General features: G+C 41.3%; 1 protein-coding gene, 1 long non-coding RNA gene and 1 other non-coding gene across 6 annotated transcripts in view; 2 read left to right on the top strand and 1 right to left on the bottom strand.

Moving 5' to 3' along the window:
• LOC140845554 (uncharacterized) overlaps nt 1-23,704 on the bottom strand; it is a 138,942-nt gene that overhangs the window by 37,660 nt on the left and 77,578 nt on the right. For all 4 annotated transcript variants that reach the window (XR_012124389.1, XR_012124391.1, XR_012124390.1 and 1 more), the window contains exon 2: nt 17,364-17,456. This is a non-coding gene — a long non-coding RNA (uncharacterized lncRNA). The remainder of the gene's footprint in view (nt 1-17,363; nt 17,457-23,704) is intronic.
• LOC140845553 (transmembrane and coiled-coil domain-containing protein 5A-like) lies at nt 7,082-21,859 on the top strand. The gene is made up of 12 exons (XM_073219988.1): nt 7,082-7,194; nt 7,735-7,779; nt 8,773-8,922; nt 9,348-9,471; nt 9,848-9,898; nt 10,597-10,668; nt 13,370-13,426; nt 13,881-13,940; nt 14,354-14,418; nt 15,523-15,580; nt 17,425-17,465; nt 20,868-21,859. Exons 2-12 carry the CDS (start codon nt 7,745-7,747, stop codon nt 21,064-21,066), a joined length of 912 nt encoding a protein of 303 aa, XP_073076089.1. The 5' UTR covers nt 7,082-7,194; nt 7,735-7,744; the 3' UTR covers nt 21,067-21,859.
• LOC140845890 (small nucleolar RNA U13) lies at nt 17,821-17,931 on the top strand. The gene has a single exon (XR_012124799.1). It is a non-coding gene; the product is annotated as a small nucleolar RNA U13 (small nucleolar RNA).

Raw genomic sequence — 23,704 nt, 5'->3', positions numbered from 1 at the left:
GGGAGAGAGGATACAGAGAACTGGGCTACTCAAAAGGAAGGAAGTGGAAGATTGTTTTCATCAGCACAGGATGACAGGAACCGAGAGGGTGGAGAAGATACAGGAATGAAGGCAAGCATGGAGTAGTTTGAGTCGAATACTGAAGCATTCAGAGATTTTAAATTAAAGCAGAAACAGAGAGTGAAATCTGCTCAGAGCAGGGCAGAACACAGCTGATTTAAGCAAATGCTTCCCTGAGTAGACTCAGAAGGAGAGCAAGGCCAGATAGGGTATCACATCTCAGAAAAAAGGAGCTTGTCAGACATCACACAGAACTGTTTGTTTCTTCCCATTGCCTTTCTGAACCACAGAGGGCACCTTACAGTTTTGAATATAAACATTTTACAAGTATGTTTTAGAAATCATGCTTCCTATGAACAAGAAACTAACCAAAGTGGTTATCCAGGAGAGGGAAGGACACAGAATTTTCACTATTTTATGTCATTCTGATTTTTAAACTAAGTAGATGTTTTGCCTATTATACGTAAAATTAAGTCTCTTAAAAAATGTTATCTCCTAACTTGAATCAGGACTAACTGCTTTTCTGATAAGTGAGTTCCAAGTCAAGACTGTTTTTCATTGTTAGTCGTTCTCTCCCTAATACAGAGGGCACACTAATAAACAGCCATTATTTCCTTTTGGATATTAGCTAGTCTAAGAAGGAAAAATCAAGCCCCACATCATTAATTCCACATTTATCTAATAAAATTTTGTGAACTCCTTTGGGTTTACCAACATTAAAAAAAATTTAATTTAATTCTGGCCTGTTGGTTTTTCTTGGCTTTCAGGATGACACTTACCTAGGTGTTCAAGATGACTGCAATCTAGGTTTTAAGATAAATATTAAAACCTTCATGATACTTGTTAAGTGTTCTTTTCTCTTATCTGATTCTATTAAGTGAAATATATATATTCCAACCAGGCTTGATATCTGTTACTTGCTGGCAAATATTATTCAGACAGCTACTAAAAGGCGCAATAATGGAATTCCTTTATACTTAGTATCTTGCTCTCTGCTTTAGACCAGGTTTTACTGAAATATTTGTCTATAAAAATTGTACCTACCTCTACTTGCACACTTATTGCATTTTGCTGTTTATGCAACGTTTTACTGTTATTATCCTCTCTGTCTGAATGTACATACTGTCTAAGAATTCATTCAAAATCACCTTCTACTGTGGGCTGTTTTTTGGTTACTAGTGCTCACTAACATACACGAGGCAATATTCACTTTCATAGTATTGCACATATGATACAGAACTTCATTTGTTAGTAAACTTATGCTTTCATGCTTGATCCATAATAGATACTCCAGATTTCATTAGTATCTCTATATTTCTTTTTAATTTTGTGATACATGTTTATCATGATTTTTCTCATTATCTTTCCAGAACTTATATTTTCCTCTATATAAATCACATATATGTAACATATCACTTTTACGCATGTATGAATTATTACTGTCATCATTGTTACTATTATAACCACTTTATAGATGAATAACCTGAAGCTCAGAGAGAGAACAAATAACTTTTTTCTCTCAAAAAGAACTTTTTGAGAAACTCACTCTCAGGTAGTCATTTTGAGGGAGGATTAGAAACCTGGCTTGAGGACGGTAAGAGTGGACTCTTTAATTTACCAAGTAGACTAAGCCATACGTGAACTCTGGGTAAGAGCATTTGAACTGCACAAGCTAAGGGAGACACTGAGGATTACAAAGGGAGCAGCTGTGCTATTATCCAAAGGAGGAAAAAAAACCCCACATGAAAAGTTCCATTTCTTCTGGTGTCTCGCAGTGTAAAGCTCAGAGAGCGTCCTGGCAAGGAAGTCAGGATATTTAGATTCCTGTCACCTGGTAATGCCACTACCAGAAGGGGAGAACCTGAACAAGCCCATCTGACCTCTCTAAGCCTCAGTTTCTCACTTGTAAAACAAGAGTGTCACAAGCTCTTGAGGAACCTCCAGCTCTAAGCTGCTTCAATGTCAGGAAACAGCACAGGGCAAGACACTAATGCAGGCTCCCAGGGGAGAAGGGCAGGGAGAAGCTTGCTTCTAGCCTAGAGAACCATTAGGAACCCCTATCCCGGGCCTTCTGCACACCTGTCCGAGCTGGGGGCACAGGCCGTGAGCACTGAAGGATACCAGACTGTTCCGGCACTGAGAGCTGTCAGAAATGGACTGGTTGTTGCTATCACCCTTGAGTTGGCCTTAGAGTCTTCCTGATAGCAGCAGCCTTAAGGTCATGTGACTCCTCCGACGGAATTTTCAGACTCACGGGTTTTTTTCCCTACATAAAATTTCCAAAATCCATTTTTACTGGGAACTGCAAATTCTCTGCAGCTCTCTCTTCCTGGGGTGAGCCATGTGGTTTCTTCCTTAACAAGAAGTGTCTACAATTTGTCCAGAGTCTCTGCTCCCACTTCCAGTTTCACATGGCTGCTGCCATCAGCCTCTGGCACCTCTTTCCACCCACTCAAGGGTAGTGCCTACATTTACCAACATTATAGCACAGCTGTATTGTCTGGAGTTATAGGCCACAGCCACATCTCCACTTCAGCTGCTTCCTACCCATGTGGTTTTGAGGGGGACATGACAGGAAGCACTGAAAAGAAGTCCTCTTCCCTTGGAGACTTCACTGCGACTATGACTGACCAGAACACAGCCATGTCTATGGCAGCCCAATATGGTAAGACTTCAGATGCCAGTAACATGGTACCTCTGCATCGTTCACTTTCTGCCAGCCTTGTTCAGGGAGCACCACCTCACATTCCAAATCAGGGATACAGCCTGTCACTTCTTTACCAGCAAGGGAGCCAGGTGTATTCTTATCATCAAGGCACACTGGGGTCTCCGCTATCTGGAGAAGTGGGCCCCTGCCTGCAATCTAATCGCTCTGTGTCATATACAGGAAGAAGGGCCTCTGCCCCTCAACCAGGAATGGTGATGGTGCTAAAGGAGATTCAGCCCACAGATACCCTACCACCAGTCTGCACATCTGGAATGGCCTCCTCCGCATCTGCTCCACCCATCACACAGCCACATTCTCTGTACTATACAGACTACACCGTGGGACCACTCCCACATTATGCTAGCTAATCGTAATGCCCCTTTCCACCCTTCTCCCTCTCTTCCCAACCAGACTTCCTAGTCCCTTACCCTTTGGTAAATTGGTGATGGGGGGAGTCTACTAAACATAACATTACCCATGTAATTGCAGATCAGTGACAAACAAACAAATAAGTAGATAAATAAATAAATAGTAGAATGCAGCATACCAGTTTAAAATGACATGTGCACCCCTATATTTATCACAGCACTATTCACAATAGCCAAGCTAAGTGTCCATCAGTAGATGAACAGTGGAATACTATTCAACCATATGAAGAAAACAAATCCCACCATTTACAAGAACATGGATGGAGATAGAGGGTATTATGCTCAGAGAAATAAGCCAGGCAGAGAAAGACAAATATCAAATGATTTCACTAACCTGTGGAGAAGGAGAACCAAGAGAAACTGAATGATCAAAACAGTACCAGATAGATTCACAGAACCCAAGAATGGACTAACAGTTACCGAAGGGAAAGGGACTGGGGTGGATAGTTGGAAATGGAGGGATAAGGGGAGAGGGAGAGAAAGCGTGCATTATGATAAGCACGTATAATGTGGGAGGGGGGTCACAAGGAGGGCTGTACAACACAGAGAAGACAAGTAGGGATTCTACGGTATCTTACTATGCTCATGGATAGAGACTGTAATGGGGTATCTGGGGGCATCTTCGTGATGGGGGAGTCTAGTAAATATGTTACTCATGTAACTGTATATTAATGACAGAAAGAAAGACATTTAGACAGATAATGAATGAATGAATACATACATACATACATAAATAAATACATAAAGAATGCAGCAACGCAGTTTAAAAAAGACACGTGCGCCCCTATGTTTATCACAGCACTATTCACAATAGCCAAGCTAAGTGTCCATCAGAAGATGAGCAGTGGAAAATTATTCTGCCATATGAAGAAAACAAATCCTACCATTTACAATAACATGGATGGAGCTAGAAGGTATTATGCTCAGTGAAATAAGCCAGGCAGAGAAAGACAAGTACCAAATGATTTCACTAACCTCTGGATAAGGAGAACCAAAAGAAACTGAATGAGAAAAACAGCACCAGATTCACAGGACCCAAGAATGGACTAACAGTTACCAAACGGAAAGGGACTGGGGTGGACAGTTGGGAATGGAGGCATAAGAGGAGAGGGAAAGAAAGTGCGCATTACGATTAGCACGTATAATGTGGGAGAGGGGTCACAGGGAGGGCTGTACAACATAGAGAAGACAAGTAGGGATTCTACAGTATCTTCCTATGCTCATGGACATTGACTGCAATGGGGTATCTGGGGGCATCTTTGTGATGGGGCGAGTCTAGTAAACATAATGTTACTCATCTAATTGTATATTAATGACAGAAAGGTAGATAGATAGATAGATAGACACATAATAAATGAATGAATACATACATACATACACACACAAATAAAGAACACAGTAGCCCAGTTTAAAAAAGACACGTGCACCCCTATGTTTATCACAGCACTATTCACAATAACCAATCTACAATTATATGAGCAACATTATGGTTACTAGAGTGCCCAGATCATCAAGTCCCCCCCACATACTCCATTACAGTCACTGTCCATCAGCATAGAAAGATGCTATAGAATCACTACTTGAATTCTCTGTACTATACTGACTTCCCCATGGGACCCCTCCCCCACATTATGTGAGCTAATCGTAATGCCCCTTTCCACCTTTCTCCCTCCCTTCCCAACCAGACTTCCTAGTCCCTTACCCTTTGGTAAATTGGTGATGGGGGGAGTCTACTAAACATAATGTTACCCATGTAATTGTAGACTAATGATAAATAAATAAATAACAAATAAATAAGTAAGCAACTAACTAAATACATAGATACATACATACTGACATACATACATACAGAAATAAATAATAGAATACAGAAGCCCAGTTTAAAAAAGACATGTGCACCCCTATGTTTATCACAGCACTATTCACAATAGCCAAGCTAAGTGTCCATCACAGCAGAAGGGAGAGGGCCAGGCAAACAGATCCTGAGTGCCCAGCCTGGAAGAGGAGAGGAAGTTTTCACAACAGACTGCCACACAAAGGCCAGAGTTCACGGCCACAATGCAGCACAGTCCGATGCGTCTCAGTGACTCTTCTGCACAGGGCCCAGCACGGCTTGAAAAAAGTTACAAGGTGAAAACAGCTGCTCTAATGCTGCACTGGGTGTTAATCAAACCACCTCTCGAATAGCAGCAATGCTTACATCAAGGACCTTCATTTGCCCCCAAGGCCCTGTTTCTACCTTGATTTAGCAATTCTCACTAATAGCAGTCTGTTGTCCTCGTCCCACACAAGGTCCCCAAGCTTTGGGGTTCTGCTGCCCCTACAGGTTTGCCTTTGGTAGCCCCTCCAGGAGAAAAGCTCCCCAGGAAGGAGACAGAGCTTTATTTTTATCCCAGTTAAAGTCCCGATCCAATCCATAAGTTGCTACAATAACCTTGGTCCGGGGCATTTCCTGGAAGAGCTATATAACCAGCTGGGATTAATGAACTCTCCCTACCATTATTTCCTGGGAGAGGCCATTGGCCTTAATTGTTACTTAATTACTCTTCTGTGTACAGCTTCATAAAGGAATGAAATGCCTTCTTTCAGGAAGAAGGGAGACGGTAATGGGGGGGTCATCAGAGGTCGTTAATTTTACAAACAGTTTGTTAGAAACTACAGTATGTTAAGAAGTCACTCTGGTCCACACATCAACTCAATACAGTCCTGAAGCAGAGATCCAAAACTTCCCAGGTTTCCTTGACTTATGCGAAAAGCTACAAATTGTACAGAATGTGGCCAAAGTGTACAGACTCATGTGTGCAGGAACATATTCTTTACATAGTGCAATTGATTTTATCTTCCCCTCTTCCTGCTCTGACTGAAGTTGGCAGAAAATACAACGGGGCCAACTCGAGATATCATGGACTTTACCCAGTTAAAAATCTCTATGGGCAATTTCTCAGTATTTTGGACAGATTCTCCCTCTCCTGAGTTCTCTTTTTCCCCAGAATAGTGGCAGCTGCAGGAAAAGCTACGTATCCTCTAAGCATCAAAGGAGGAGCTTTGCGTCCTCACGCCTCCTGCTGGTGCCCTGGGCCTGCTGGCCCTTCGGCTGCGTGCTGGTCCATGCTTCTGCTGGCCACGGGCCTTGTTTGCTATTGCCCTTGGTCGTGAGGCCTGAGGATTCTATGTTCACCTCAGCACAACCTAAGGTTTCCTTCCCATTGATTAGGCCTCCTAACACATCCACATCACACTTCTGGGTCTGGCAATGTTCAGTGTGTTCTCTGCACCACCCGATTTAAAACTTCAATTCCCTCTATTGTAAACAGTAGTCACTGAATTTCCTCTCACCCTCTTCACCTATGTTTTTTCACAGCATCCCCCTTTTTTATCATACCAAATAAAATAAATGTACTCATTTATTGCATTGTGTTACCCCTCCCGCCCTCACATACACACACCCTATAATGTAAACTCCATGATGGCAGGTCTTTGGGCTGTTCTGTGCACTCTGTCTCCCTCATGCTTAGAACAGTGCCTGGCATCCATAAGTACTCTTCTGATGTTTCAGCGTGTGTCAGATGAATGAGCGGTTATGGGATCAGACTGCTGCCTTAGGACCCAGGTTCCCATAGCCACACTCGGGCAGAGAGGAAGCTCAATCTGTGAGAAAAATAAAACACAGGGACTACCCCTTCATACTACCCAGGAATCACAATCATTGAACTGACTACCACCAAACAGAAGACTTGGCCATAAAACACACACACCCATCTAGCCTTGGAACTCTGCATGAATGACCATTGTCACCCACCCCACTGTGACATGTTGCCCCACCCATCCTGTCAATAGCAGAGTCCTGACCCTTTGGAAGGTTCTGACACTCTACTGGTTGGTTCCAGTGGGGAAAGATTAGACTTCAGAGGCTGAGCGACTAAGGTACAATTAGGAAGTCATTTATATCAGAAGGGGGACAGAGTTTATTGAAGAAGTGGAGAAAAAGAGGACACTAAGGTACAGAATGAACCAAATTATCTACTTCTGCTTGGTTTTACTGAGCCCTATTTAATACTAAAGATCTTAATATCTCAAGATCCTTACAGAGTCCCAGCTAGAGGTCAGAAAGATTACTTTTGAGGTTGGTTATGCACCTACATTCATGCGCATGGAGCCTTAAGGAAAGCAGCTGGGCACGGAGCAAAGAGGGACTTAAGAGGAATGGATAACCTTTATTGATTCTAATTACCTGGAGCAAAGTTTGAAAGGGTTCTTGTTCTAGAGAACCATCTCCACATATACCCACTAGAAGGACATACACTGAATTTCCCAGCATTATCCCTGTATCCTCACTGTATCCTTACCTGAGGTACAGTTAGATCAGGGACAGAAGAATCAAAGGATGTTTTGTCATGGCCAAAACCTGGGGGGTTGGAGGGAGGAAATCGGTTGACTTGATTTTGTCCCTATCCTTTGGGACTCTTGGCTAGTTACTCTGTGTTTCATAAATGGACCCATTTCCCCAATTTATCCAATGCATCTCTGCTGGTATTTTAGGGAATCTACAATGGAAGAACCTGAGAAGCATCAGCTAGATCACGAGTAAGTATCATGATTATGCAAAGCCACATCCAAGGACCAAGGTGTGAAGCAGGTCTGCTCTGCATGACTTCTCTCATTTCCCCCCCACTCCCTCCTACACTCCTGTCTATCCAGCCCCCTGCTGACACCACCCCAAGCACTCCATGTCCTCCTGAAGTGACAACTATTGTAAGTCCTGAATCTAATCAGCCCTTCCAAGGAAGGACTTACTTTGCCAAAATCATCCCTCATTCCTATTCAAAACAAAAGACCTCTCCCTCACACTTTATTCCCAGTTAATCGTTTCAAAGAGAAATCAATTAACTGACACACAACAAAAAGAAAAAGTTATTGAGAGCTTCCCGTTTGCCAGGTACCCTTTCTAAACCACTGACGTGTTACCATTATTACATTCAAATTACTTCAAAAAAGATGTTTGTATTCTTGAAAGTGAATGCCTGGATCGTATGTGTGTGTACTCGGTGGAGTATCTCCCAGGGTAGATTCTCAAGCTTTGTAGCAGGCAATGGAGAAGTTCTGAGATGGGAGGAGGGAGGGAGAAACAGAAGCCCCGTCTGCTGGTGGAGAGCTCTTGCGGCATAAGGCAGGAACCAAATCTAAGTGATGTGCCAGGTGCCTGGATGAAAATACTCAATGGAAGTGTATTTCATGAGCAGATTTTGTGCACCATTTGCCTGAGAAGCCATTCTCTCCAATACAAGAGGCTATTAAGGAAGCAAACTCCTCCTGGAACCAGGGAGGAGGTGCACTATGATATTGTGCACTTTGATCAAGAAAGCCTGGGAAAATCCTCTCTTGCTCACCGAGTTGAGAATTACTGAAACAAACTGTAGGGCATGATTAAGAAATACAATTTCCTATGAAAAAGGAAAGGTGTTCTCCCAGAAACAGCCAGGTTGTTGAATTACATGTCTCCTAGATATCCCTCCTGGCCCAAAGGTCACTGACCCTGAGATAACTGGCCCTTGTTCCTTTCGTGGGCTGAATCTATAGGTCAGAGGAGGTGGAGATCTTAAGACTGACCCAGTCAAAGAGGAACATTGACAGTTTGAACACAGACCTTGAAAGAGACTTGCAAAGAATAGATGAAGCAAATCAGGAACTACTTCTCAAAATCCATGAGAAAGAAGAGGAAATACAGAGGTGAGTGCTGGGGTTCCTTGAGGGAAGTTCCCAATCCAAGCGATGGGTAGAGGAGAAGAGACAAACCCGAATTTTCCTACTGCTCTAGAGACCTATATCTTATGTAGCAGTTTCTTCTTCATTCTTTGGCATTTTCTGTGGCTCAAACCCTAAATTACAGCAAGTTTCAAAGAGATTCTTAAAAGATTGGATGGTATTCACCTGAGCTGAAAGAACACTAGGGTTTTTGAGTTGTGAATCAGGTCAAACTTTGAAGTGATTTTTTTCCTGCCTTTCAAGTGATTATGATGGTAAGGACCCAGGAAAGATGGGTTCCAACTTGAGGGCCAAATTTACTGACCTTGAAGTACCCTTAAAACTGACAGATGTGTTTTTTTCAGTTCTGAAGCTGTCTGTTCCTCACACTATGTGCTTGTGTCATTCAGGCTGGAAAGTGAGATCACTCAGCCCCAAGACCTGACCGAAGATGAGGAGTGGGAGCAGCAGAATAGCACCACCATGGAAAGGGAAAGAACGCTGCATGACCTGGAAGAAGAAATAGCCAGACTTGTAAGCAAAAAGCTGGGAAGAGCCATCTGATAGGTGTTATTCCTCAGCTTGTCTCTCATCAGTCATCAGATAAGCTAGTCTCCTCTTTTTTACATGCAAAGAATAGTCAAAAGACATGGTAAAATATGTGTTGAGGGCACAGTTTCTTTGGTAATATTTCATATTGGGAAGCTCTGCATGTGGGCATGTCTATCCTGGTGAGTTGGTGTAGATTTGTATGTGGAAATCAAACCACAGGTCCTTTACCTGACAGTACGCAGTGAGGTAGAGTTACTGCAGGGAAACAGCCCCAGGTGAAGGGGAGAACAATCAGCTGAATAAAGATGGGTGGCAGCAGGGAGCTCCACACCTATGCTCTGCTTCTTTCTCTCAACAGGAAAGGAAAAATGAGACCCTGGTGCACGGTATAAGAGAACTTCAAAAAAAGGTGGGATGGGGCTCTAGTTTTCCCCAGGTTTCCTGCAGTGGCTCCAGTTGTCAAAGGGACAAGGGAGGGAAAATGATCATAGAGGATCCCACATGTCAGAAAAGTTTGTGCTGGGGGTGGGTTCTACCCCTGCCCCACTCTCCTGAGGCTGAGCCTCGTACCTGAATGCCAAGCATGAGGTGAAGGGAGTTGGTGCAACATTTGGGCTATTTGGTGATCCCGTGGGTTTTTTCATTCTATCACAAGAAAATGGAATCCACTGACACTTCGTCGGAAGGTGAAAGGTTAATTTTATTTTCAACAGAGACTTTTAAAAATACTTAAATCCCAAGGGCTTCCCCTTCCCTTATCCAGGCATTCACTCCACCTCAACTCCTGCTCAAAATACAGCGGGTTTCCTATGATTGCCCTACTTTCTGACCCATGCCTGCAGCCCTCTGTAGCCTGGAATGGCACAGGGTTCAGGGAAGTACTCCTGCTTGTGCAGACTCTAGCTCTGGTGGCCAAGACTAGTGAGAAGACGACGGAGGTATAATAAAGATGTTTCCAAGGGCACCAAGTATCCATTAAGGGACCATTTCCTGGGAGCTCTATCAAGGCCATGTTATTGGCTCTACACACCAAACAGTGTGTTTGTCTTCTACAATTTTTTATTTGATGTATTTTTATTTGAAATATGTATTTATTTAAAATCATAGCTTACAAGGAAATCGCAAAAGGCAACCAAGTGTGAACAAGGCCACCTAAAGGGAGCACCAGAAGGGTCAAAGGTAAATGAAAAAGCAATCTTGAGTGGGTTTGGGTTACGTGACCAGGAAGCAAGCTTTTAAGTGGAAACAACTATCAAAACTGGCATAAATTCTTTGTAGTTTTAGCCCATGTCAGACTTAAGCCTAGGCTACTGAGTACTGAATTCTCTTCTGCCCTTGGTAAGGAATTTCACTCTGAAGCCACACATTTTGTTTCTCTTCCTTCAGGAAGAGCAGAACACAACTGCACAATGCATATATAACACTGAAGTCCCTGGTTTATATCCTGGTCCCAGCACTTAGGGAGGTATATGAAGTTGGGCAATTTAATCAGCCCCTTCCAGCCTCAGTTTACACACTGAATGAAATTGTATATTTTTAAAATACTCTTTACTTTATTGAAGAGTAAAACCTTGAAACGTCACACATTTAACGTGATTATTTAAAAGTCTAGCTGAGGCAAATGTATGGATTCATAGAGCAGAGCTAGGATTTGTCGATCTACTGTGTGCTAGGTAATTTACACACTCTATCACTGACTCCCATCCAGAAAAGGATTCATTCAGTTTATCACTCAAATATTTAGTGACCTCTACCTGCTGAGTGCATCACACATTGCTTAGCATTTCTCTAATTGTGTTCCAAAGATAAAAACCTGGGCACAACCACAATGCATCTGATCAAAGATGCAAAAAAGTGGACTTACATTTTTATTCAGAAAGCAGGTACAATTCTGACTTGATACTTCCTGTAGAATTCCATCTTGCCCTTGCCTTATTTCTCTTTAGATTCTTAAGCTCACACTTCAGCCCATACTACGTCTGTGGAGCCCCTGCAGAGATGGACACACTGAAAATAGCAATAGAAAGTGAAAAATAGAGAATTACTTCCCTATTTCCTGTCAGCCAAATTAGTACTGATGGCCACAAACTCAAAACAAAACAGGAAGTCCAAAGCCACCAGAACAGCTTGCTTGGCCATGCCTGTCCGGGAAATGTATCCGGAAAGGAAGAAATGCGGAACCTGCACGTGCTTCAGGATAAACTTGGGGCTCAGGTTAGAAAGGCTTATGAAGCCCCTTGACTAGCCTTGCCATGTAACTGCATTTGCTTCCTTCTGCTCAAAACAAGTTTTCTTGACAGTAGCCCACCAGAGCCCATGGCGAGGCTTTAAGTCTGGTGATGCTGTGTCACCTCAGCTGAGCCAAAGACTATACATAGTTCCAGGTATTGTCAGAACAGTGGCCATTATTTTCCCAGAAGCTATTAGCCCACCTTCAAATAACTCTAAAGCATTACTGACCCTTTAAATTACTCCCAATTGCCTACATGTGTTGTAGAACTCTCAAGTGATTTCTCTAATTCTATGAAATACATAGCATCTCTTGCTTCTGTTCTTACATCCTGGCAATCAGCTCATCAGTTTAATGGTAGGCCTGCTGCGCCTCTTTGTGTCTCAGACCACCATCCTGAAAATACAGCCCTTAGCACATTTGGCTCTCTGGCCCTGGGTATAATTGACTGAAGACGAAAGGAACTGTTAGAAGTCTTCAGATATCAAACAATGGTACCTAGATCAAAGTGTGAACAGTAGAGCTAAAAGTGGAAGGAAGGAAAAACGCAGGCTTGTCTCCTCTAACTAGGAAATAGAGCCCGAGCACATCTATTCCTCTGTCACATTACCCTTCTGCAAGCCACCAGAAGCCCTTGCCTGGATGCCAAATTAGCCTACTAGTCTTCCTGCTTCGGCTTTTACCCTTAATCTACTTTTCACACATAGAAAAGACTTATTCTTTAAAAACACAAATCAGATTATGTCCTTACTAGTTCCAGTTCACACCTGGTTCCTCACTGCAATTAAAATAAAGAAGCCAACTCTAGAAGCCACAAGGCCTTACATAATCTCATCCATGTCAACCTTTCCCCACCTCATCTCCTCCTTACCAGGTGTTTCCCCGTGCTCCAGCCATGTAACTTCCACATACACACTACATATGTGTTCTTTCACAGTCTTGGCTCTTGCTGCAACCCTGCATGGGACGTATTTCTTCCAGATCTCCATTTGGCTAATATTTACCATTTAGACTTCAACCCAGGATCATCTCATCAGACAGGACTTCACCTATGATAGCTCTCATGCCATCGCTAGCACTACATTTCTCTGTTTGTATTTCTTTCATAGCATTTATCATTATCATGTTGACTTATCTGTTAATGTCCCCAACTAGAATGTCAGCTCTGTGAGGCAGAGACTCTGCCTGTCAATCCTGTTCACCACTGTACCCTTTCTACTCTCATGGCCCTCTGCCCATCACTCCAACATAGTGACCAATATAGAATAGGCTTTCATCAAACAAGGAAGGAACAGAAGGAAGAAGGAATACGGGGAGCAAAAAAGGAGTGAGCAGGAAGTATGTAAAAGGAAAAGGAAGAGTGAAGTTTTTCAAGATTGGTGTTTTCCCTAAGAGAAATAGCTAAGAAGGAAGGAAGCTGAGAATTGTAGTTTAAGCGTGAGTGGAGCCCTGATGAACGCTAAGGGCTTGGGAGTGTAGAAGGGCAGGTTCACCAGAAGGACGCTGCAAGGTTTGACTCTCCTCCATTAAAAAGACATCTGATATCACACCTGATGCACATCCACCACCTGTAAGATAACCTTTGAGACAGCATTTCAGAATGGAATCCTGCTTGCACCTTGAGTTACCCATCTCCTTCCCTTTCTGTAGGTCAAGTTACAACAGCTGGAAGCTTCCTGTGCCGACCAAGAGAAGGAACTGGCCAAGGTGATGGTAGTAATTTCAGTATTACTTCTCCTGGAGGCAGGAAAAGTTGATGTTCAGTTAGACGATGCAATACATTCTGCAAATGATTGAGTTATACATAATAAGGCTCCAGATCCAGAACCATTATGGGGCTGAGGAGGGGATGAAGGAAAGGAAGATAAATGCAGTCTCCTAGGTTTCCTTCTCTTCAAGTAATTTTTACAGGATATGTTCCATATCTGTATCTTCAACAAATTAGTATCTATTCTTCTCCCAACTGTCCCAAAATAAAATTCCCCCCAAAATAAAGCTTATCTAGCCTCAGAAAAGAAATGAGTTCATATATACAGCAAAAACATATTTAGAAAAATTAGAAAACTACATTTAGGGTCTGGGATTTAGGAGGAAACAAGTATACTCTGGTTCTTAGAGAAATTTCCTGAAAGAAATTTAAGACTGAATTTTGGTTTCCCAGGTAATGGAAGACTATGCACATGTGGCCCAGCTCTGCAAAGATCAGGTCTTCTGCATTAAGGTACAGTTTCTCGGTAACGAGACAGAAAAGGGTTTGTAAGGTACAGGATAATATGAAACCAGGCTTTTCAAGGAACACTTCCTAGAACAGTATTAACTCTTCAAAGTGGCATTACAAAGGGACTTTGGGTCCCTGACAACCCACCACCAATATCATTCTGTTACAGCCCTAGTCTCCTGACCTCTGTGCTCTTAAATTCATAACGAGCACTTTTCCTTTCAAGATGCCAATTACCCAGGGTCCGCCTGGGAAGGTAGGAAGTGCATCGAGTGACCAGGAGTGGTGGTGGGTGTGGGGGCTGGAAAAGGAGACCAAACATTCATGTTACCACGTAATAATACATGCTTCTTATGATTAGAAAAAGCGTAAGGCTTCTAATCAGTAACTGTGGTTTCTTTTATTTCTCTTGGAAGAAGTACCAGGAAACTTCGAAGAGAATTGAAGAAGAGGTAGAGACGCGGCTCCTTGAGAGAGAAGTGTGAGTTTTGGCAATAAAAGGAACTTCTTGGTTTTAGTGGTAACTCCAGCTCAGCCTGGGTCAGAGCAAACATTCCTCTGACCAATTCCTACTTGGGACTGAGTGAGCCCCAACACCACATCTCTCTCCCTTCTGTTAGCGATTGTTTGACTCCCACGAAACCACACCAACTTTAAAACGCAGGTCCTTCTTCCATCCTTCTTAAAACACCACAGAAACACATCTCCCTTCATGCTTTTATCACATTTTCAATTATTCAGGTTTATATTAAGGGCAGGAACCTCTGATTTTAAAAGGGCTGGTGGTCAGGCACTCTGACGAGTAGGACATTCCTACTTTCACAGAAAAGCCCTTTAAACTAATACCAACCTCATTTCCCCCAAAACATAGAGACTCAGCCATATAAGATAGGCATGAAACTTACCTCTAGACACACGAAGGCTATCATATTACAAAGCTCAAACTGTACGCTATATTAACTACTAAACTGTGACCATTAACGGTTAGAAATGGTAAGACAAAAGCCCGTCCTTTCTGAGTTTGTCTAGAATTGAAATGGTGAGAAAACAAAGTCAAAAATCTCACTCCCATTTCTTGGCCCCTTTTTAGAAGTTAAATCTTAACTTAGTCGAGAAGTACTTACATTTATTAAATATTTTAGAATCTTGGGATCAAGGTAAAGAGATCCAAACTTCATACTGCCTCTAAATAGCCCTGGTATGCGTTGTGGCCTGGGAGGGCCACAGGGTACCTGCTCTTGGAATTCTGAAGGATACCTTCAAGTTTCCTGAGAGCCTTCTTGAACACTAACTATGGCTTCACTGCTAAGCTAACTTTCTAGAACAGAGCTGCCCAGTAAAACTTTGTGCCATCCAATAAGTAGCCACTGGCCACCTACTGAGTACCTGAAACATGGTTAGTGTGACTGAGGAACTGATTTTTTAAAAATTTTAATTAATTTTAATGTTCATAGCTACATGCAGCCACTGGCTTCCATAGTGGACAGCACAGCTTTAGAATATGAAACTCTTAAAATAATCATTATGTAGTATGAATATTTGAGTGTACTTTATTCAATACCTATCTTGGTTCATTTCCCCCTAGATCAAAAGTCTTGAGCATGAACTCAGCAAGAAAAGAATATAACAGCCAAAATAATAAGGTGAGCATTCCAGCCTGTGTCCTCTCAGTGCCACTGCCTGTCAGAGTTTCCAAAACATTATAAGCCACGAAACATACACAAATCTTCCCATGTGCATTTTCCAAGAACAGTACTAGATATAATTTCAAAGCATTCCAACCTGAAACAAACAAAGAAGACAACTGTCCTACCTCTCTTACAGCCATGTAAATGACATGTCCTTGTAGGAACTAGTCTAAGACCTAAGAAGGTTCAGAATGTAAGCAAGAAGGAATATTAACTGAGGGTATGCTCTGCAGAGAAGAGGCTAATATATGACACATACACCACACCGCCCACCTCCTGCAATCACAGAACTCTTTCCAGATGATCCCAACATGGTCCCGAATCTTTCAAAACACACAGCACCAGGGTTATCTGTCACTATCTGATCAGAGTTGCCCCATGAGTTAACATAAGAAGTCATCACTTCTTTATGACACAGCTCCAAGTCTGTTCATGTTTAACATCGTAATGTCACCAGCACATATGCAAAGGTCAGAAGGACATAGAATTGGATGCAGAGCATCACGGCTCTTTGCCTGTTTGGCATTTTGTGGCAGCAAGTTCAAAGGGCTAAAAGATAAACTTTTATTTAACTTTATTTTTGTAATGTATATTGGTTTTAGAGGCAAGGTTGACATTCACCAGAAATTTTTTGGCATGAAATATATGGTCTTGATAATTTCAGAAAAAAAGAAGTCTTCTTTTCCTAAAAAGCAAACATCAATAATCCACCATTGTCCCTGGGGTCATCCAGATGTTTGGGTATATGTCAGACATGCCCACAGTGACCATGACTCCGATTGTCCTGAGCAAGTTATTCTGGCCCCTCTCTTGCATATTCCACTCAGCAAAAAAATTAACTGGACCCTGAAATTAACTGGACTCCCCCTCTCTAGAACGAGGCTTAGCATACTTTCTGATATATCCCATCATCTATCCCCAATGGTTCATCAAAGTAGTCATCTGACTACCCATCAGAGGAAAAACAGAGTGTCTTCATCAAGATTATCAGAGTCCCATGATGGTCCCGTGCCCTGAGTTTGAGCCCTCTTTACAGAGACACCACCTGAGCACTGATTAGAGGGCACTTCACCTCATCTGACTCAAGCTATAGAACCAAATTTGTAAAACGTAAAGTTTCTCATGATTTCAATTCTATGAGCCTTATTTAGACAATTTTAAAATGTGATCTTAGTTCCTCTGTCTTTTAATCTCCAAAGGAAGTTAAAAGGAAAATGAAATAACTAAGAAAATATTTTGTAAAAGAAATGCCACAGAAATTCAGGATATATCTTCATCTTTATATTTCTATACCTTTTAAAACTTATCTCAGAATATATTTGTGTGGTTTCCATAGCTTGTTCATTCCTCTAAGGGTTGCTGGCTGAGCAGAAGGTAAGCAAACAGTTATGAGAGCCCAGAATGTGGATTCCCAGAGGTCCCAGGCTTCAGCCCTGGCCCTACCACTTACTAGCTATATAACCTTGGGCAACAGACTTTACGTTTCTATGCCTTCCTTTACTCCTATCAGTATATAAGAAGGTGATACAAAATTACATATAAATATGTAAGTGTGTATACATATATATATATACACACACACATATATATACATATGTATATATAAATAATGCACACACACATATATGCATATATATGTATATACATTGTCTTTGAAAATTTCATCTGTTTATGCTTATGAAAAAAATTTGTATGGTATCTAAACGTAACATATAACTAATGGCTCACTGAATATTACCTGACAGTGATGACAGCTCCAGAAATTGCTTATTTATCAATGTCCTTTCTTCTTCTCCCAGGACAATTCTCTCCAAAAGAAGGGAATATGGCTCTGTAAAAGGCAAGTAAATATCTTTGAGCAGACTTTCTGAAAACTGGGAGATCTACTAGCCATCCTGCAGACGACAAGGAGAACCTTACTCTCTCTCTCTCTCTCTCTCTCTCTCTCACACACACACACACACACACAGAGTCAACAAACTAGTGTCATCAGTGAGCACATTTCTCAGTTCTAATGCTATGACTTCTTTCTGAAAGGCAATTACTAATCTCATTTTTCAGTATTTGCAGCCAACAGCTGAATAGTAATCAGAAACGGGAATCTTATCACGTAAAAGAGATGTGGCAAATCTCATACTTACTCCCTCTTCCCTTAACAATCTGAATTCATTTGATGTATCTGGATCCCTAGTAGAATCAGTAGATTAGAAATGGGGTTCATAAGCATAGTGATTGGGTTTTCACCCTATTGTATGAGACATGCCTCCCTCAAACCTTGTTACAATGTCAGCTCTTTACCCCCGACATGAAAAATATATACATACATAGGGAGAGAACTTCTAAATGCAAGTATACTGCTGCCTAATAACAGATAAAAGAGGAAATGATTGTGAAAAAGAGATAAAGCACCTAACAGTATCCAGCACATCATAACTGCTCAAAAATATTTGTTAACCTGAGTAAGAACTCAAGATTCAAACAACTGAGTGCATATTAGTTCTGAAGGAATCACCATGACAGCAAAAATTTGTATTCATGTAGCCTTTGCATTTTCAAGAAAAGGTCAAATTATGTTCAATATAATCTGTTTAAGAAGGCATACAGAAACATAGATTCAAAGTGGTATAAAATATGACTTAGAAAGAGTTCCATCAAAATGATTAACATAAAATTATTGGCGTTTAAAGGTAATTTCCAATTGTCTAGAATATTGGCTTAAGGGGGATATCCCTTCATATCAGGTAAATGAAGTACTACTTATTTTGATATCCCTAAATATAGTGTTCCTGGAACAACTAGCAGAATTTTTCCTAGAACTAGAACTGCCTTCACCTGTACTTTTAACACCAGTGCCCAGCATGGAATCGCCCACATGGACTCCCAAGGACTGTCTGCCTTAATGAGAGTTGGTAATCTGGAGGAGAATGTACAAGTTTAGTTGAGCAAAGTACAAATACCTTCCCTCTTGTTTTACTCGACCATTCTGTGGGGCACTGGTATGCTGGTCGTTAACTCCAGAGATTAAGAAGTTGGTTATTCCTACGATTTTCCCTGGGAATGTCATCCAGAACCTCCTTATGAATATTGTCTCCAGTTTCAAGAAGATTTGTAGGAAGGAGGAAGGAGGTCTGTAAAGGGCTTCTGATTCTAATCTAAGATACTTCACTAGAATGAATCCTGGATCTGGGCTCTAAGATCAACTCTAGAGAAAGACTGCAGAGAACTGATGGGGAAGGGGTTCTCCTCGACTAGTTAGTGCAGGTGGTAATGAATTTGTCCTGGCACTGGAGGTAAACCAGAACAGCTGGATAATGTTAATGTAGGAAGGAAACAGTGGCGGTTTGCTCATGCAAATCATAGTAACACAAGAAGGGCAAAAAAAATTCATCATTTAAAGAAGAAATCAAGACCACTATAGGGAAATTTAGAGAAATGTATTCAGAAATATTAAAAGTATCATGAATGAAAGAAGAGAAATACCATGATCATGGGATAGGAAGCCTTAATATCAGAAATATATCAGTTGTCTCCAGTTGATAAATAGTCAATTCAATTCCAATCAAACTCCCCAAAATATTTTTCATGGAATTCAATGAAATGATTCTAAAATATACTATATTTGGAGGAGTAAAGGGTCAGAGATAACCTGAAAATTTAAAGAAAAGCAAGAGGCAGGGAATATGCCATTTCAGATATCAGAACTTACTATGAAGCTACAATAATTATGATAGTGTGCTATTGGGACCAGACTAGGAAAACTGAACAATGAAACAGAACAAAAAGAGAGCTTAGAAACAGTGCACATTTAGACCTTTGATATGTAACAATAATTATATGTCATAGGGGAAAGGAAGAATTGTTCAAAAATATGGTAGGGGAAAACATTACCCAAATAAGACAAAAAATGATATCAGATCACTAACATCCAGCATATATAAAAAGCAAGCCCAATGTGTTAAAGACTTAAATGTCCACAAAAAGAAAGGAATCTTTAAAATTCAGCATGAGTTATCTATTCCCACTTAACAAATTATTCCAAAACTTATTAGTTTCAAATAATAAACATTTATCATCCCATAGTTTCTGTGAGTCAGGAATCTTTGAGTCATTTAGCTGGGTACTTCTAGCTCAAGGTCTGTTGTGAGGCTACAGATAAGATCTTGGCCAAAGTTACAGTAATCAGAAGGCTTGGCTGGGGCTAGAGGATCTATTTTCACACTGGCTTTTTTGCTGGATTTTGGCAACAGGCCTCAGTTCCTCATCACATGCACATCTCCACAGGGCTGGTTGTGTATCCTCCCAATATGACAGCTGGTTTTCTCCTGAGAGTAAGGAAGAAGCTGCAGTGTCTTTAGTACCTAGTCTAGGGAGTCATACACGGTCACGTCACTTCCACAATATTGTATTCTTTAGAAATGAGCCATTAAGTCCAGTCCACATCCCAATGAAGGGAAATCTCATAATGAGAGGAGTATCAAAGAATTTGTGAACATATTTTTAAAATGCTACAAACTCTCAGTGAAGATAGAAGTATCTTTCAGGCCTTGGTAGAGGGCATGGATTTTTAACACGACATAAAAAGGATTGATTCTAATTAAAGGAAAGGTTGATAAACTAGACTTTATTAAAAATTATTAACTTATGCTCTTCAACACTTAGAGCAAGTGGAAGTCAGAAAGTAGAGGGAAATTATTCAAAGTACACACGGGAAAGGATTCATATCAAGAACATATAACGAACTTTTACCAGTTAGTGAGAAAAGCTCAAACAACCTAGTAGATAAATGGGCAAAAGGAACACATAAGACCAATAAACTATGCACAGATATTCAGCATCACTGTTCGTCAGGGAAATACAAATCAAGACGGTAATGAGAAATTACTTTACACCCATTTGATTTGTGAAACTTTAAAAATCTGATGGTAAGTGTTGGAGAGGGTGTAGATCCATAGAAATGTATACTCTGCTAGTGGGGTATAAATTGGTGTGAATACTTCACAAGATAATTTCAGGTAACGATAAATACTAAAAGAAAATAAAACACAGTGATGAAAGACAGTAACTAGCAAGCCAGCACAAGGGAAGGACCACATTTACAAGGGGTTGCTGGGATCGGAGACAAGATTTAGTGGGAGACATCTGAATATCAAGAAGGAACCAGGTGTGCATTTAGGTGTGACTTACTGTTCTGTTCCTGGTTTTCTAACATCTGGCTAACAGTTTCTTGGCTTTCTCTTTTCAGGATTTTTCTATTTCTCTTTTTCATCACCCTATTTTTCATCACACTGTTGGGCTACTTGTTTTTCCACATAAGCTTCATAAATCCAGATCTCCTCATCGACATACTACCCAAGATACTAAGCAGGAGCACCTTGTGGAGGCTAAGGAGCTTCCTCTCTGCGTCTCTCACACTTCGGACTGAGGACTTGTTGCCCCACTAATCCCCAAAAGACATCTTTGGAAAAGGAAGGCAAGTGGTCCCTGACTGTGTACACTAGGAGATGGTGGAACTTGTAGAGGGAAGCTGTTTTCTTCAGTTTTTCCCTTGAGGTTTGCCTACTGATTACCGTTCCTCCCACGTTGTCTTTCCAAGATTGACCTTGCCCAGTAAACAGCTCTGTCACTAGATTTCAGTGGCTATAGGATAAGCTAAATAGTATGAAATAGTAAACAAAGTAGACCATTTTTGGAATAATGTCATAGGTGTTAAGCAAAGTTAGTCTATCAATACTTCTAGTTAATCTTAAAAATGTAAGAGACTGGATCTCTGCACTGCAGATGGCGCACTACTGATAATTAGAACTCTATAGCAGCAAGTGACCTTAACTTAAGCTAACTTACAAATTACAGCAAGATTTAAAAAAAGATATTGCCTTATGGAACTAAAAATCTGAGGTTTCAGGCATGGCTGAATGCAGAAGTTTCACCAGTGTCCTCAGGGTTTCATCTCTCTCCCTCCTTTCTCTGAATGGGCATTGCTCCTTTAAGTGGCAGTATTCTGCCAATAACCTAAATCTTATGCTACCAGATTAGCAACTTCAGGACAATCAGTCTTTCCCAATAGCTACAGCAGGAAAGACCAAAGAATCTGTATTGGCTGAGGTCAATTGCCTATCCCTGTCCCGTAAGCAGCTGATCATGTGTCAGCAAAGTCATCCTTTAATGAAAGGCTTAAAGGCATCTTGTACCACAGATAAATATTTCAAACACAAGTAACCAAATGGAAAAAAAATACTGAGCAACTTTCTTAATGGTAAATTGCCTAGAATGAGTAAATTCTTTCTTAACCCCAGGCCTCAGAGAAAACAAAATTCTTTTCTCCTGGCAATTAGTAGAGTACTATGCAAATATGCATTGTCTGACAATACAAGTCACTGAGTTTTTACCTGGCACCCTAAATGGAAACACCCTCCACCATCTCAAAAGAGCAGCGCTGCATGCGTGGCTTATTCCCACACTGAGTGGCAGTGGCATTGTAGGGTCCTGTAGAATCTGGCAGTTTCTTCCCAGTAGGTGTGGCCTTAATAGGTGTTTCATTAAACCAGACTTCGTTCTTGGCACAAGGGGAGGATAAGGTATGGCCAGCTCCCATTTACCATTGTCCTGTCACATGACAGAGCAAGAAATCCACTCCTCTGCACTCATGAATTTGAGACTTAGAATCATGAAACAAAAAGTATTTTCACACATTGTGATTTCAGAGTCATTTAAGAAAACTTAAAAAAAATTTTTCCTTTCATGCATATTTCATTATTCATCACTATGTTTTCTCTGCTGTAGCTAAGTGAAATAATGCTGAGAAAACAGTTCAAAAGTTGTTAGGAAGGACACAAATCCCTAATAACATCCTGACGTCCATAATTGCCGTTGTTGTTGGTTAAAGTAGAGGTAAATGTTGACTATATCACACCCAGAATACAAAATTGAGAATGAGAATTCAGAGAGTGGAGAGAACCAGCAAAAACAGTTGTTCCCAGAATATAAAGTGAGTCAGCAAAAAAAAAAAAAAAAAAAGTTTCCACTATGTGACATCATTCCTGTAGACGGAGATTCTGGCAACTTTAGATGGTTTTATTAAAAAGATGATGATGATGGAGGGGGGAGCAGGGAAGGGAGGAAGAAAGGAAAAAAAGAAAGAAAGGAAACGAGGCTGATCCCTTAGCAGTGTAAACTTCCAACAGTGAACTGCTGTTCTGTTCTACGATGACTACCTCACTGCAGCCATTGACTGTGCTTCCTTTAATTTTATAAGACTGAGAAGGAGAAGTTTTCTAAAGGCAAGCTTCAGCAGTTAAAAATCACTGTTGTAAAAATTCCTTCTGCTAAGGAGCAAAACTAATGGAAGCTCTTCTGTGTTTGCAGCGAAAATAGGGAAGGAGCATTCACATGCAGTGTGGGATTAGAGCCTAGGATCAGATGTAGGGGAGGTCAGCTGCTGTGGCTGGGCTGTCTTGATGCTCCTGCTGAATATTTACGGCTGACACTGGCTGCAGGTGCCAGGAGTTGGCCTCCCAGTATCTCGACCATTGCAAACAAGGAGCAGCTTGCTTTGTCTCTGCAGCAGTGCACCCTTCCCTCCTGATCTGACTATGGCCGAATGGCTCCTTCAGAAACAGCAGAGGGCACTGTTCCATGGTAAACGCAGGCTCTCCTCAGAAGCTGTTTCTTTACCACAGGTATATATTGTATCCCTGCAAACTGCCGACCAGATGGGGGCAGGTCTGTGATAACAGCAAAACTGTCCCATTTTTCACAGGGTCATGGGCCAGACCTGGGTTTGAACATCAAGAGCACAGATGATGTATAGTCTCCTACGCCAGGCAGGGGCTGAGTCACTACCTACAACGATCATCTGCCTAATATCTTCAGAATATGTGTTCTAAGTGGAAGAATTTCCTCACACGGTCTCTGCCCTTACATGTATGCCCACCATGGAGCAGAATTCCACAGTTTGATAAATTCCAAAAAGAGATATTGCTCCACAGTGCTATTTATATTAAGAACATAAATTTAAGATTCATGGAGACAGAAAAAGGATGTATGTTGCTATTTGCTGTACAGAAACAGAATCACACCCTT

The sequence above is a fragment of the Manis javanica genome, chromosome 13 (genome assembly GCF_040802235.1).
Source record: "Manis javanica isolate MJ-LG chromosome 13, MJ_LKY, whole genome shotgun sequence".
In the NCBI taxonomy this organism is placed as follows: Eukaryota; Metazoa; Chordata; class Mammalia; order Pholidota; family Manidae; genus Manis; species Manis javanica.
This window is presented reverse-complemented; position numbering and strand designations above follow the sequence as displayed.

What these genes read in the sequence shown, in the direction of transcription:
- LOC140845553 (XM_073219988.1), top strand. Translation starts at nt 7,745, where the DNA reads ATGGAAGAACCTGAGAAGCATCAGCTAGATCACGA. An exon ending in TAAGAGAACTTCAAAAAAAG is followed by an intron (nt 9,899 to 10,596) that starts GTGGGATGGGGC and finishes TTAAAATCATAG; the next exon opens with CTTACAAGGAAATCGCAAAA. An exon ending in GAGCACCAGAAGGGTCAAAG is followed by an intron (nt 10,669 to 13,369) that starts GTAAATGAAAAA and finishes CCCTTTCTGTAG; the next exon opens with GTCAAGTTACAACAGCTGGA.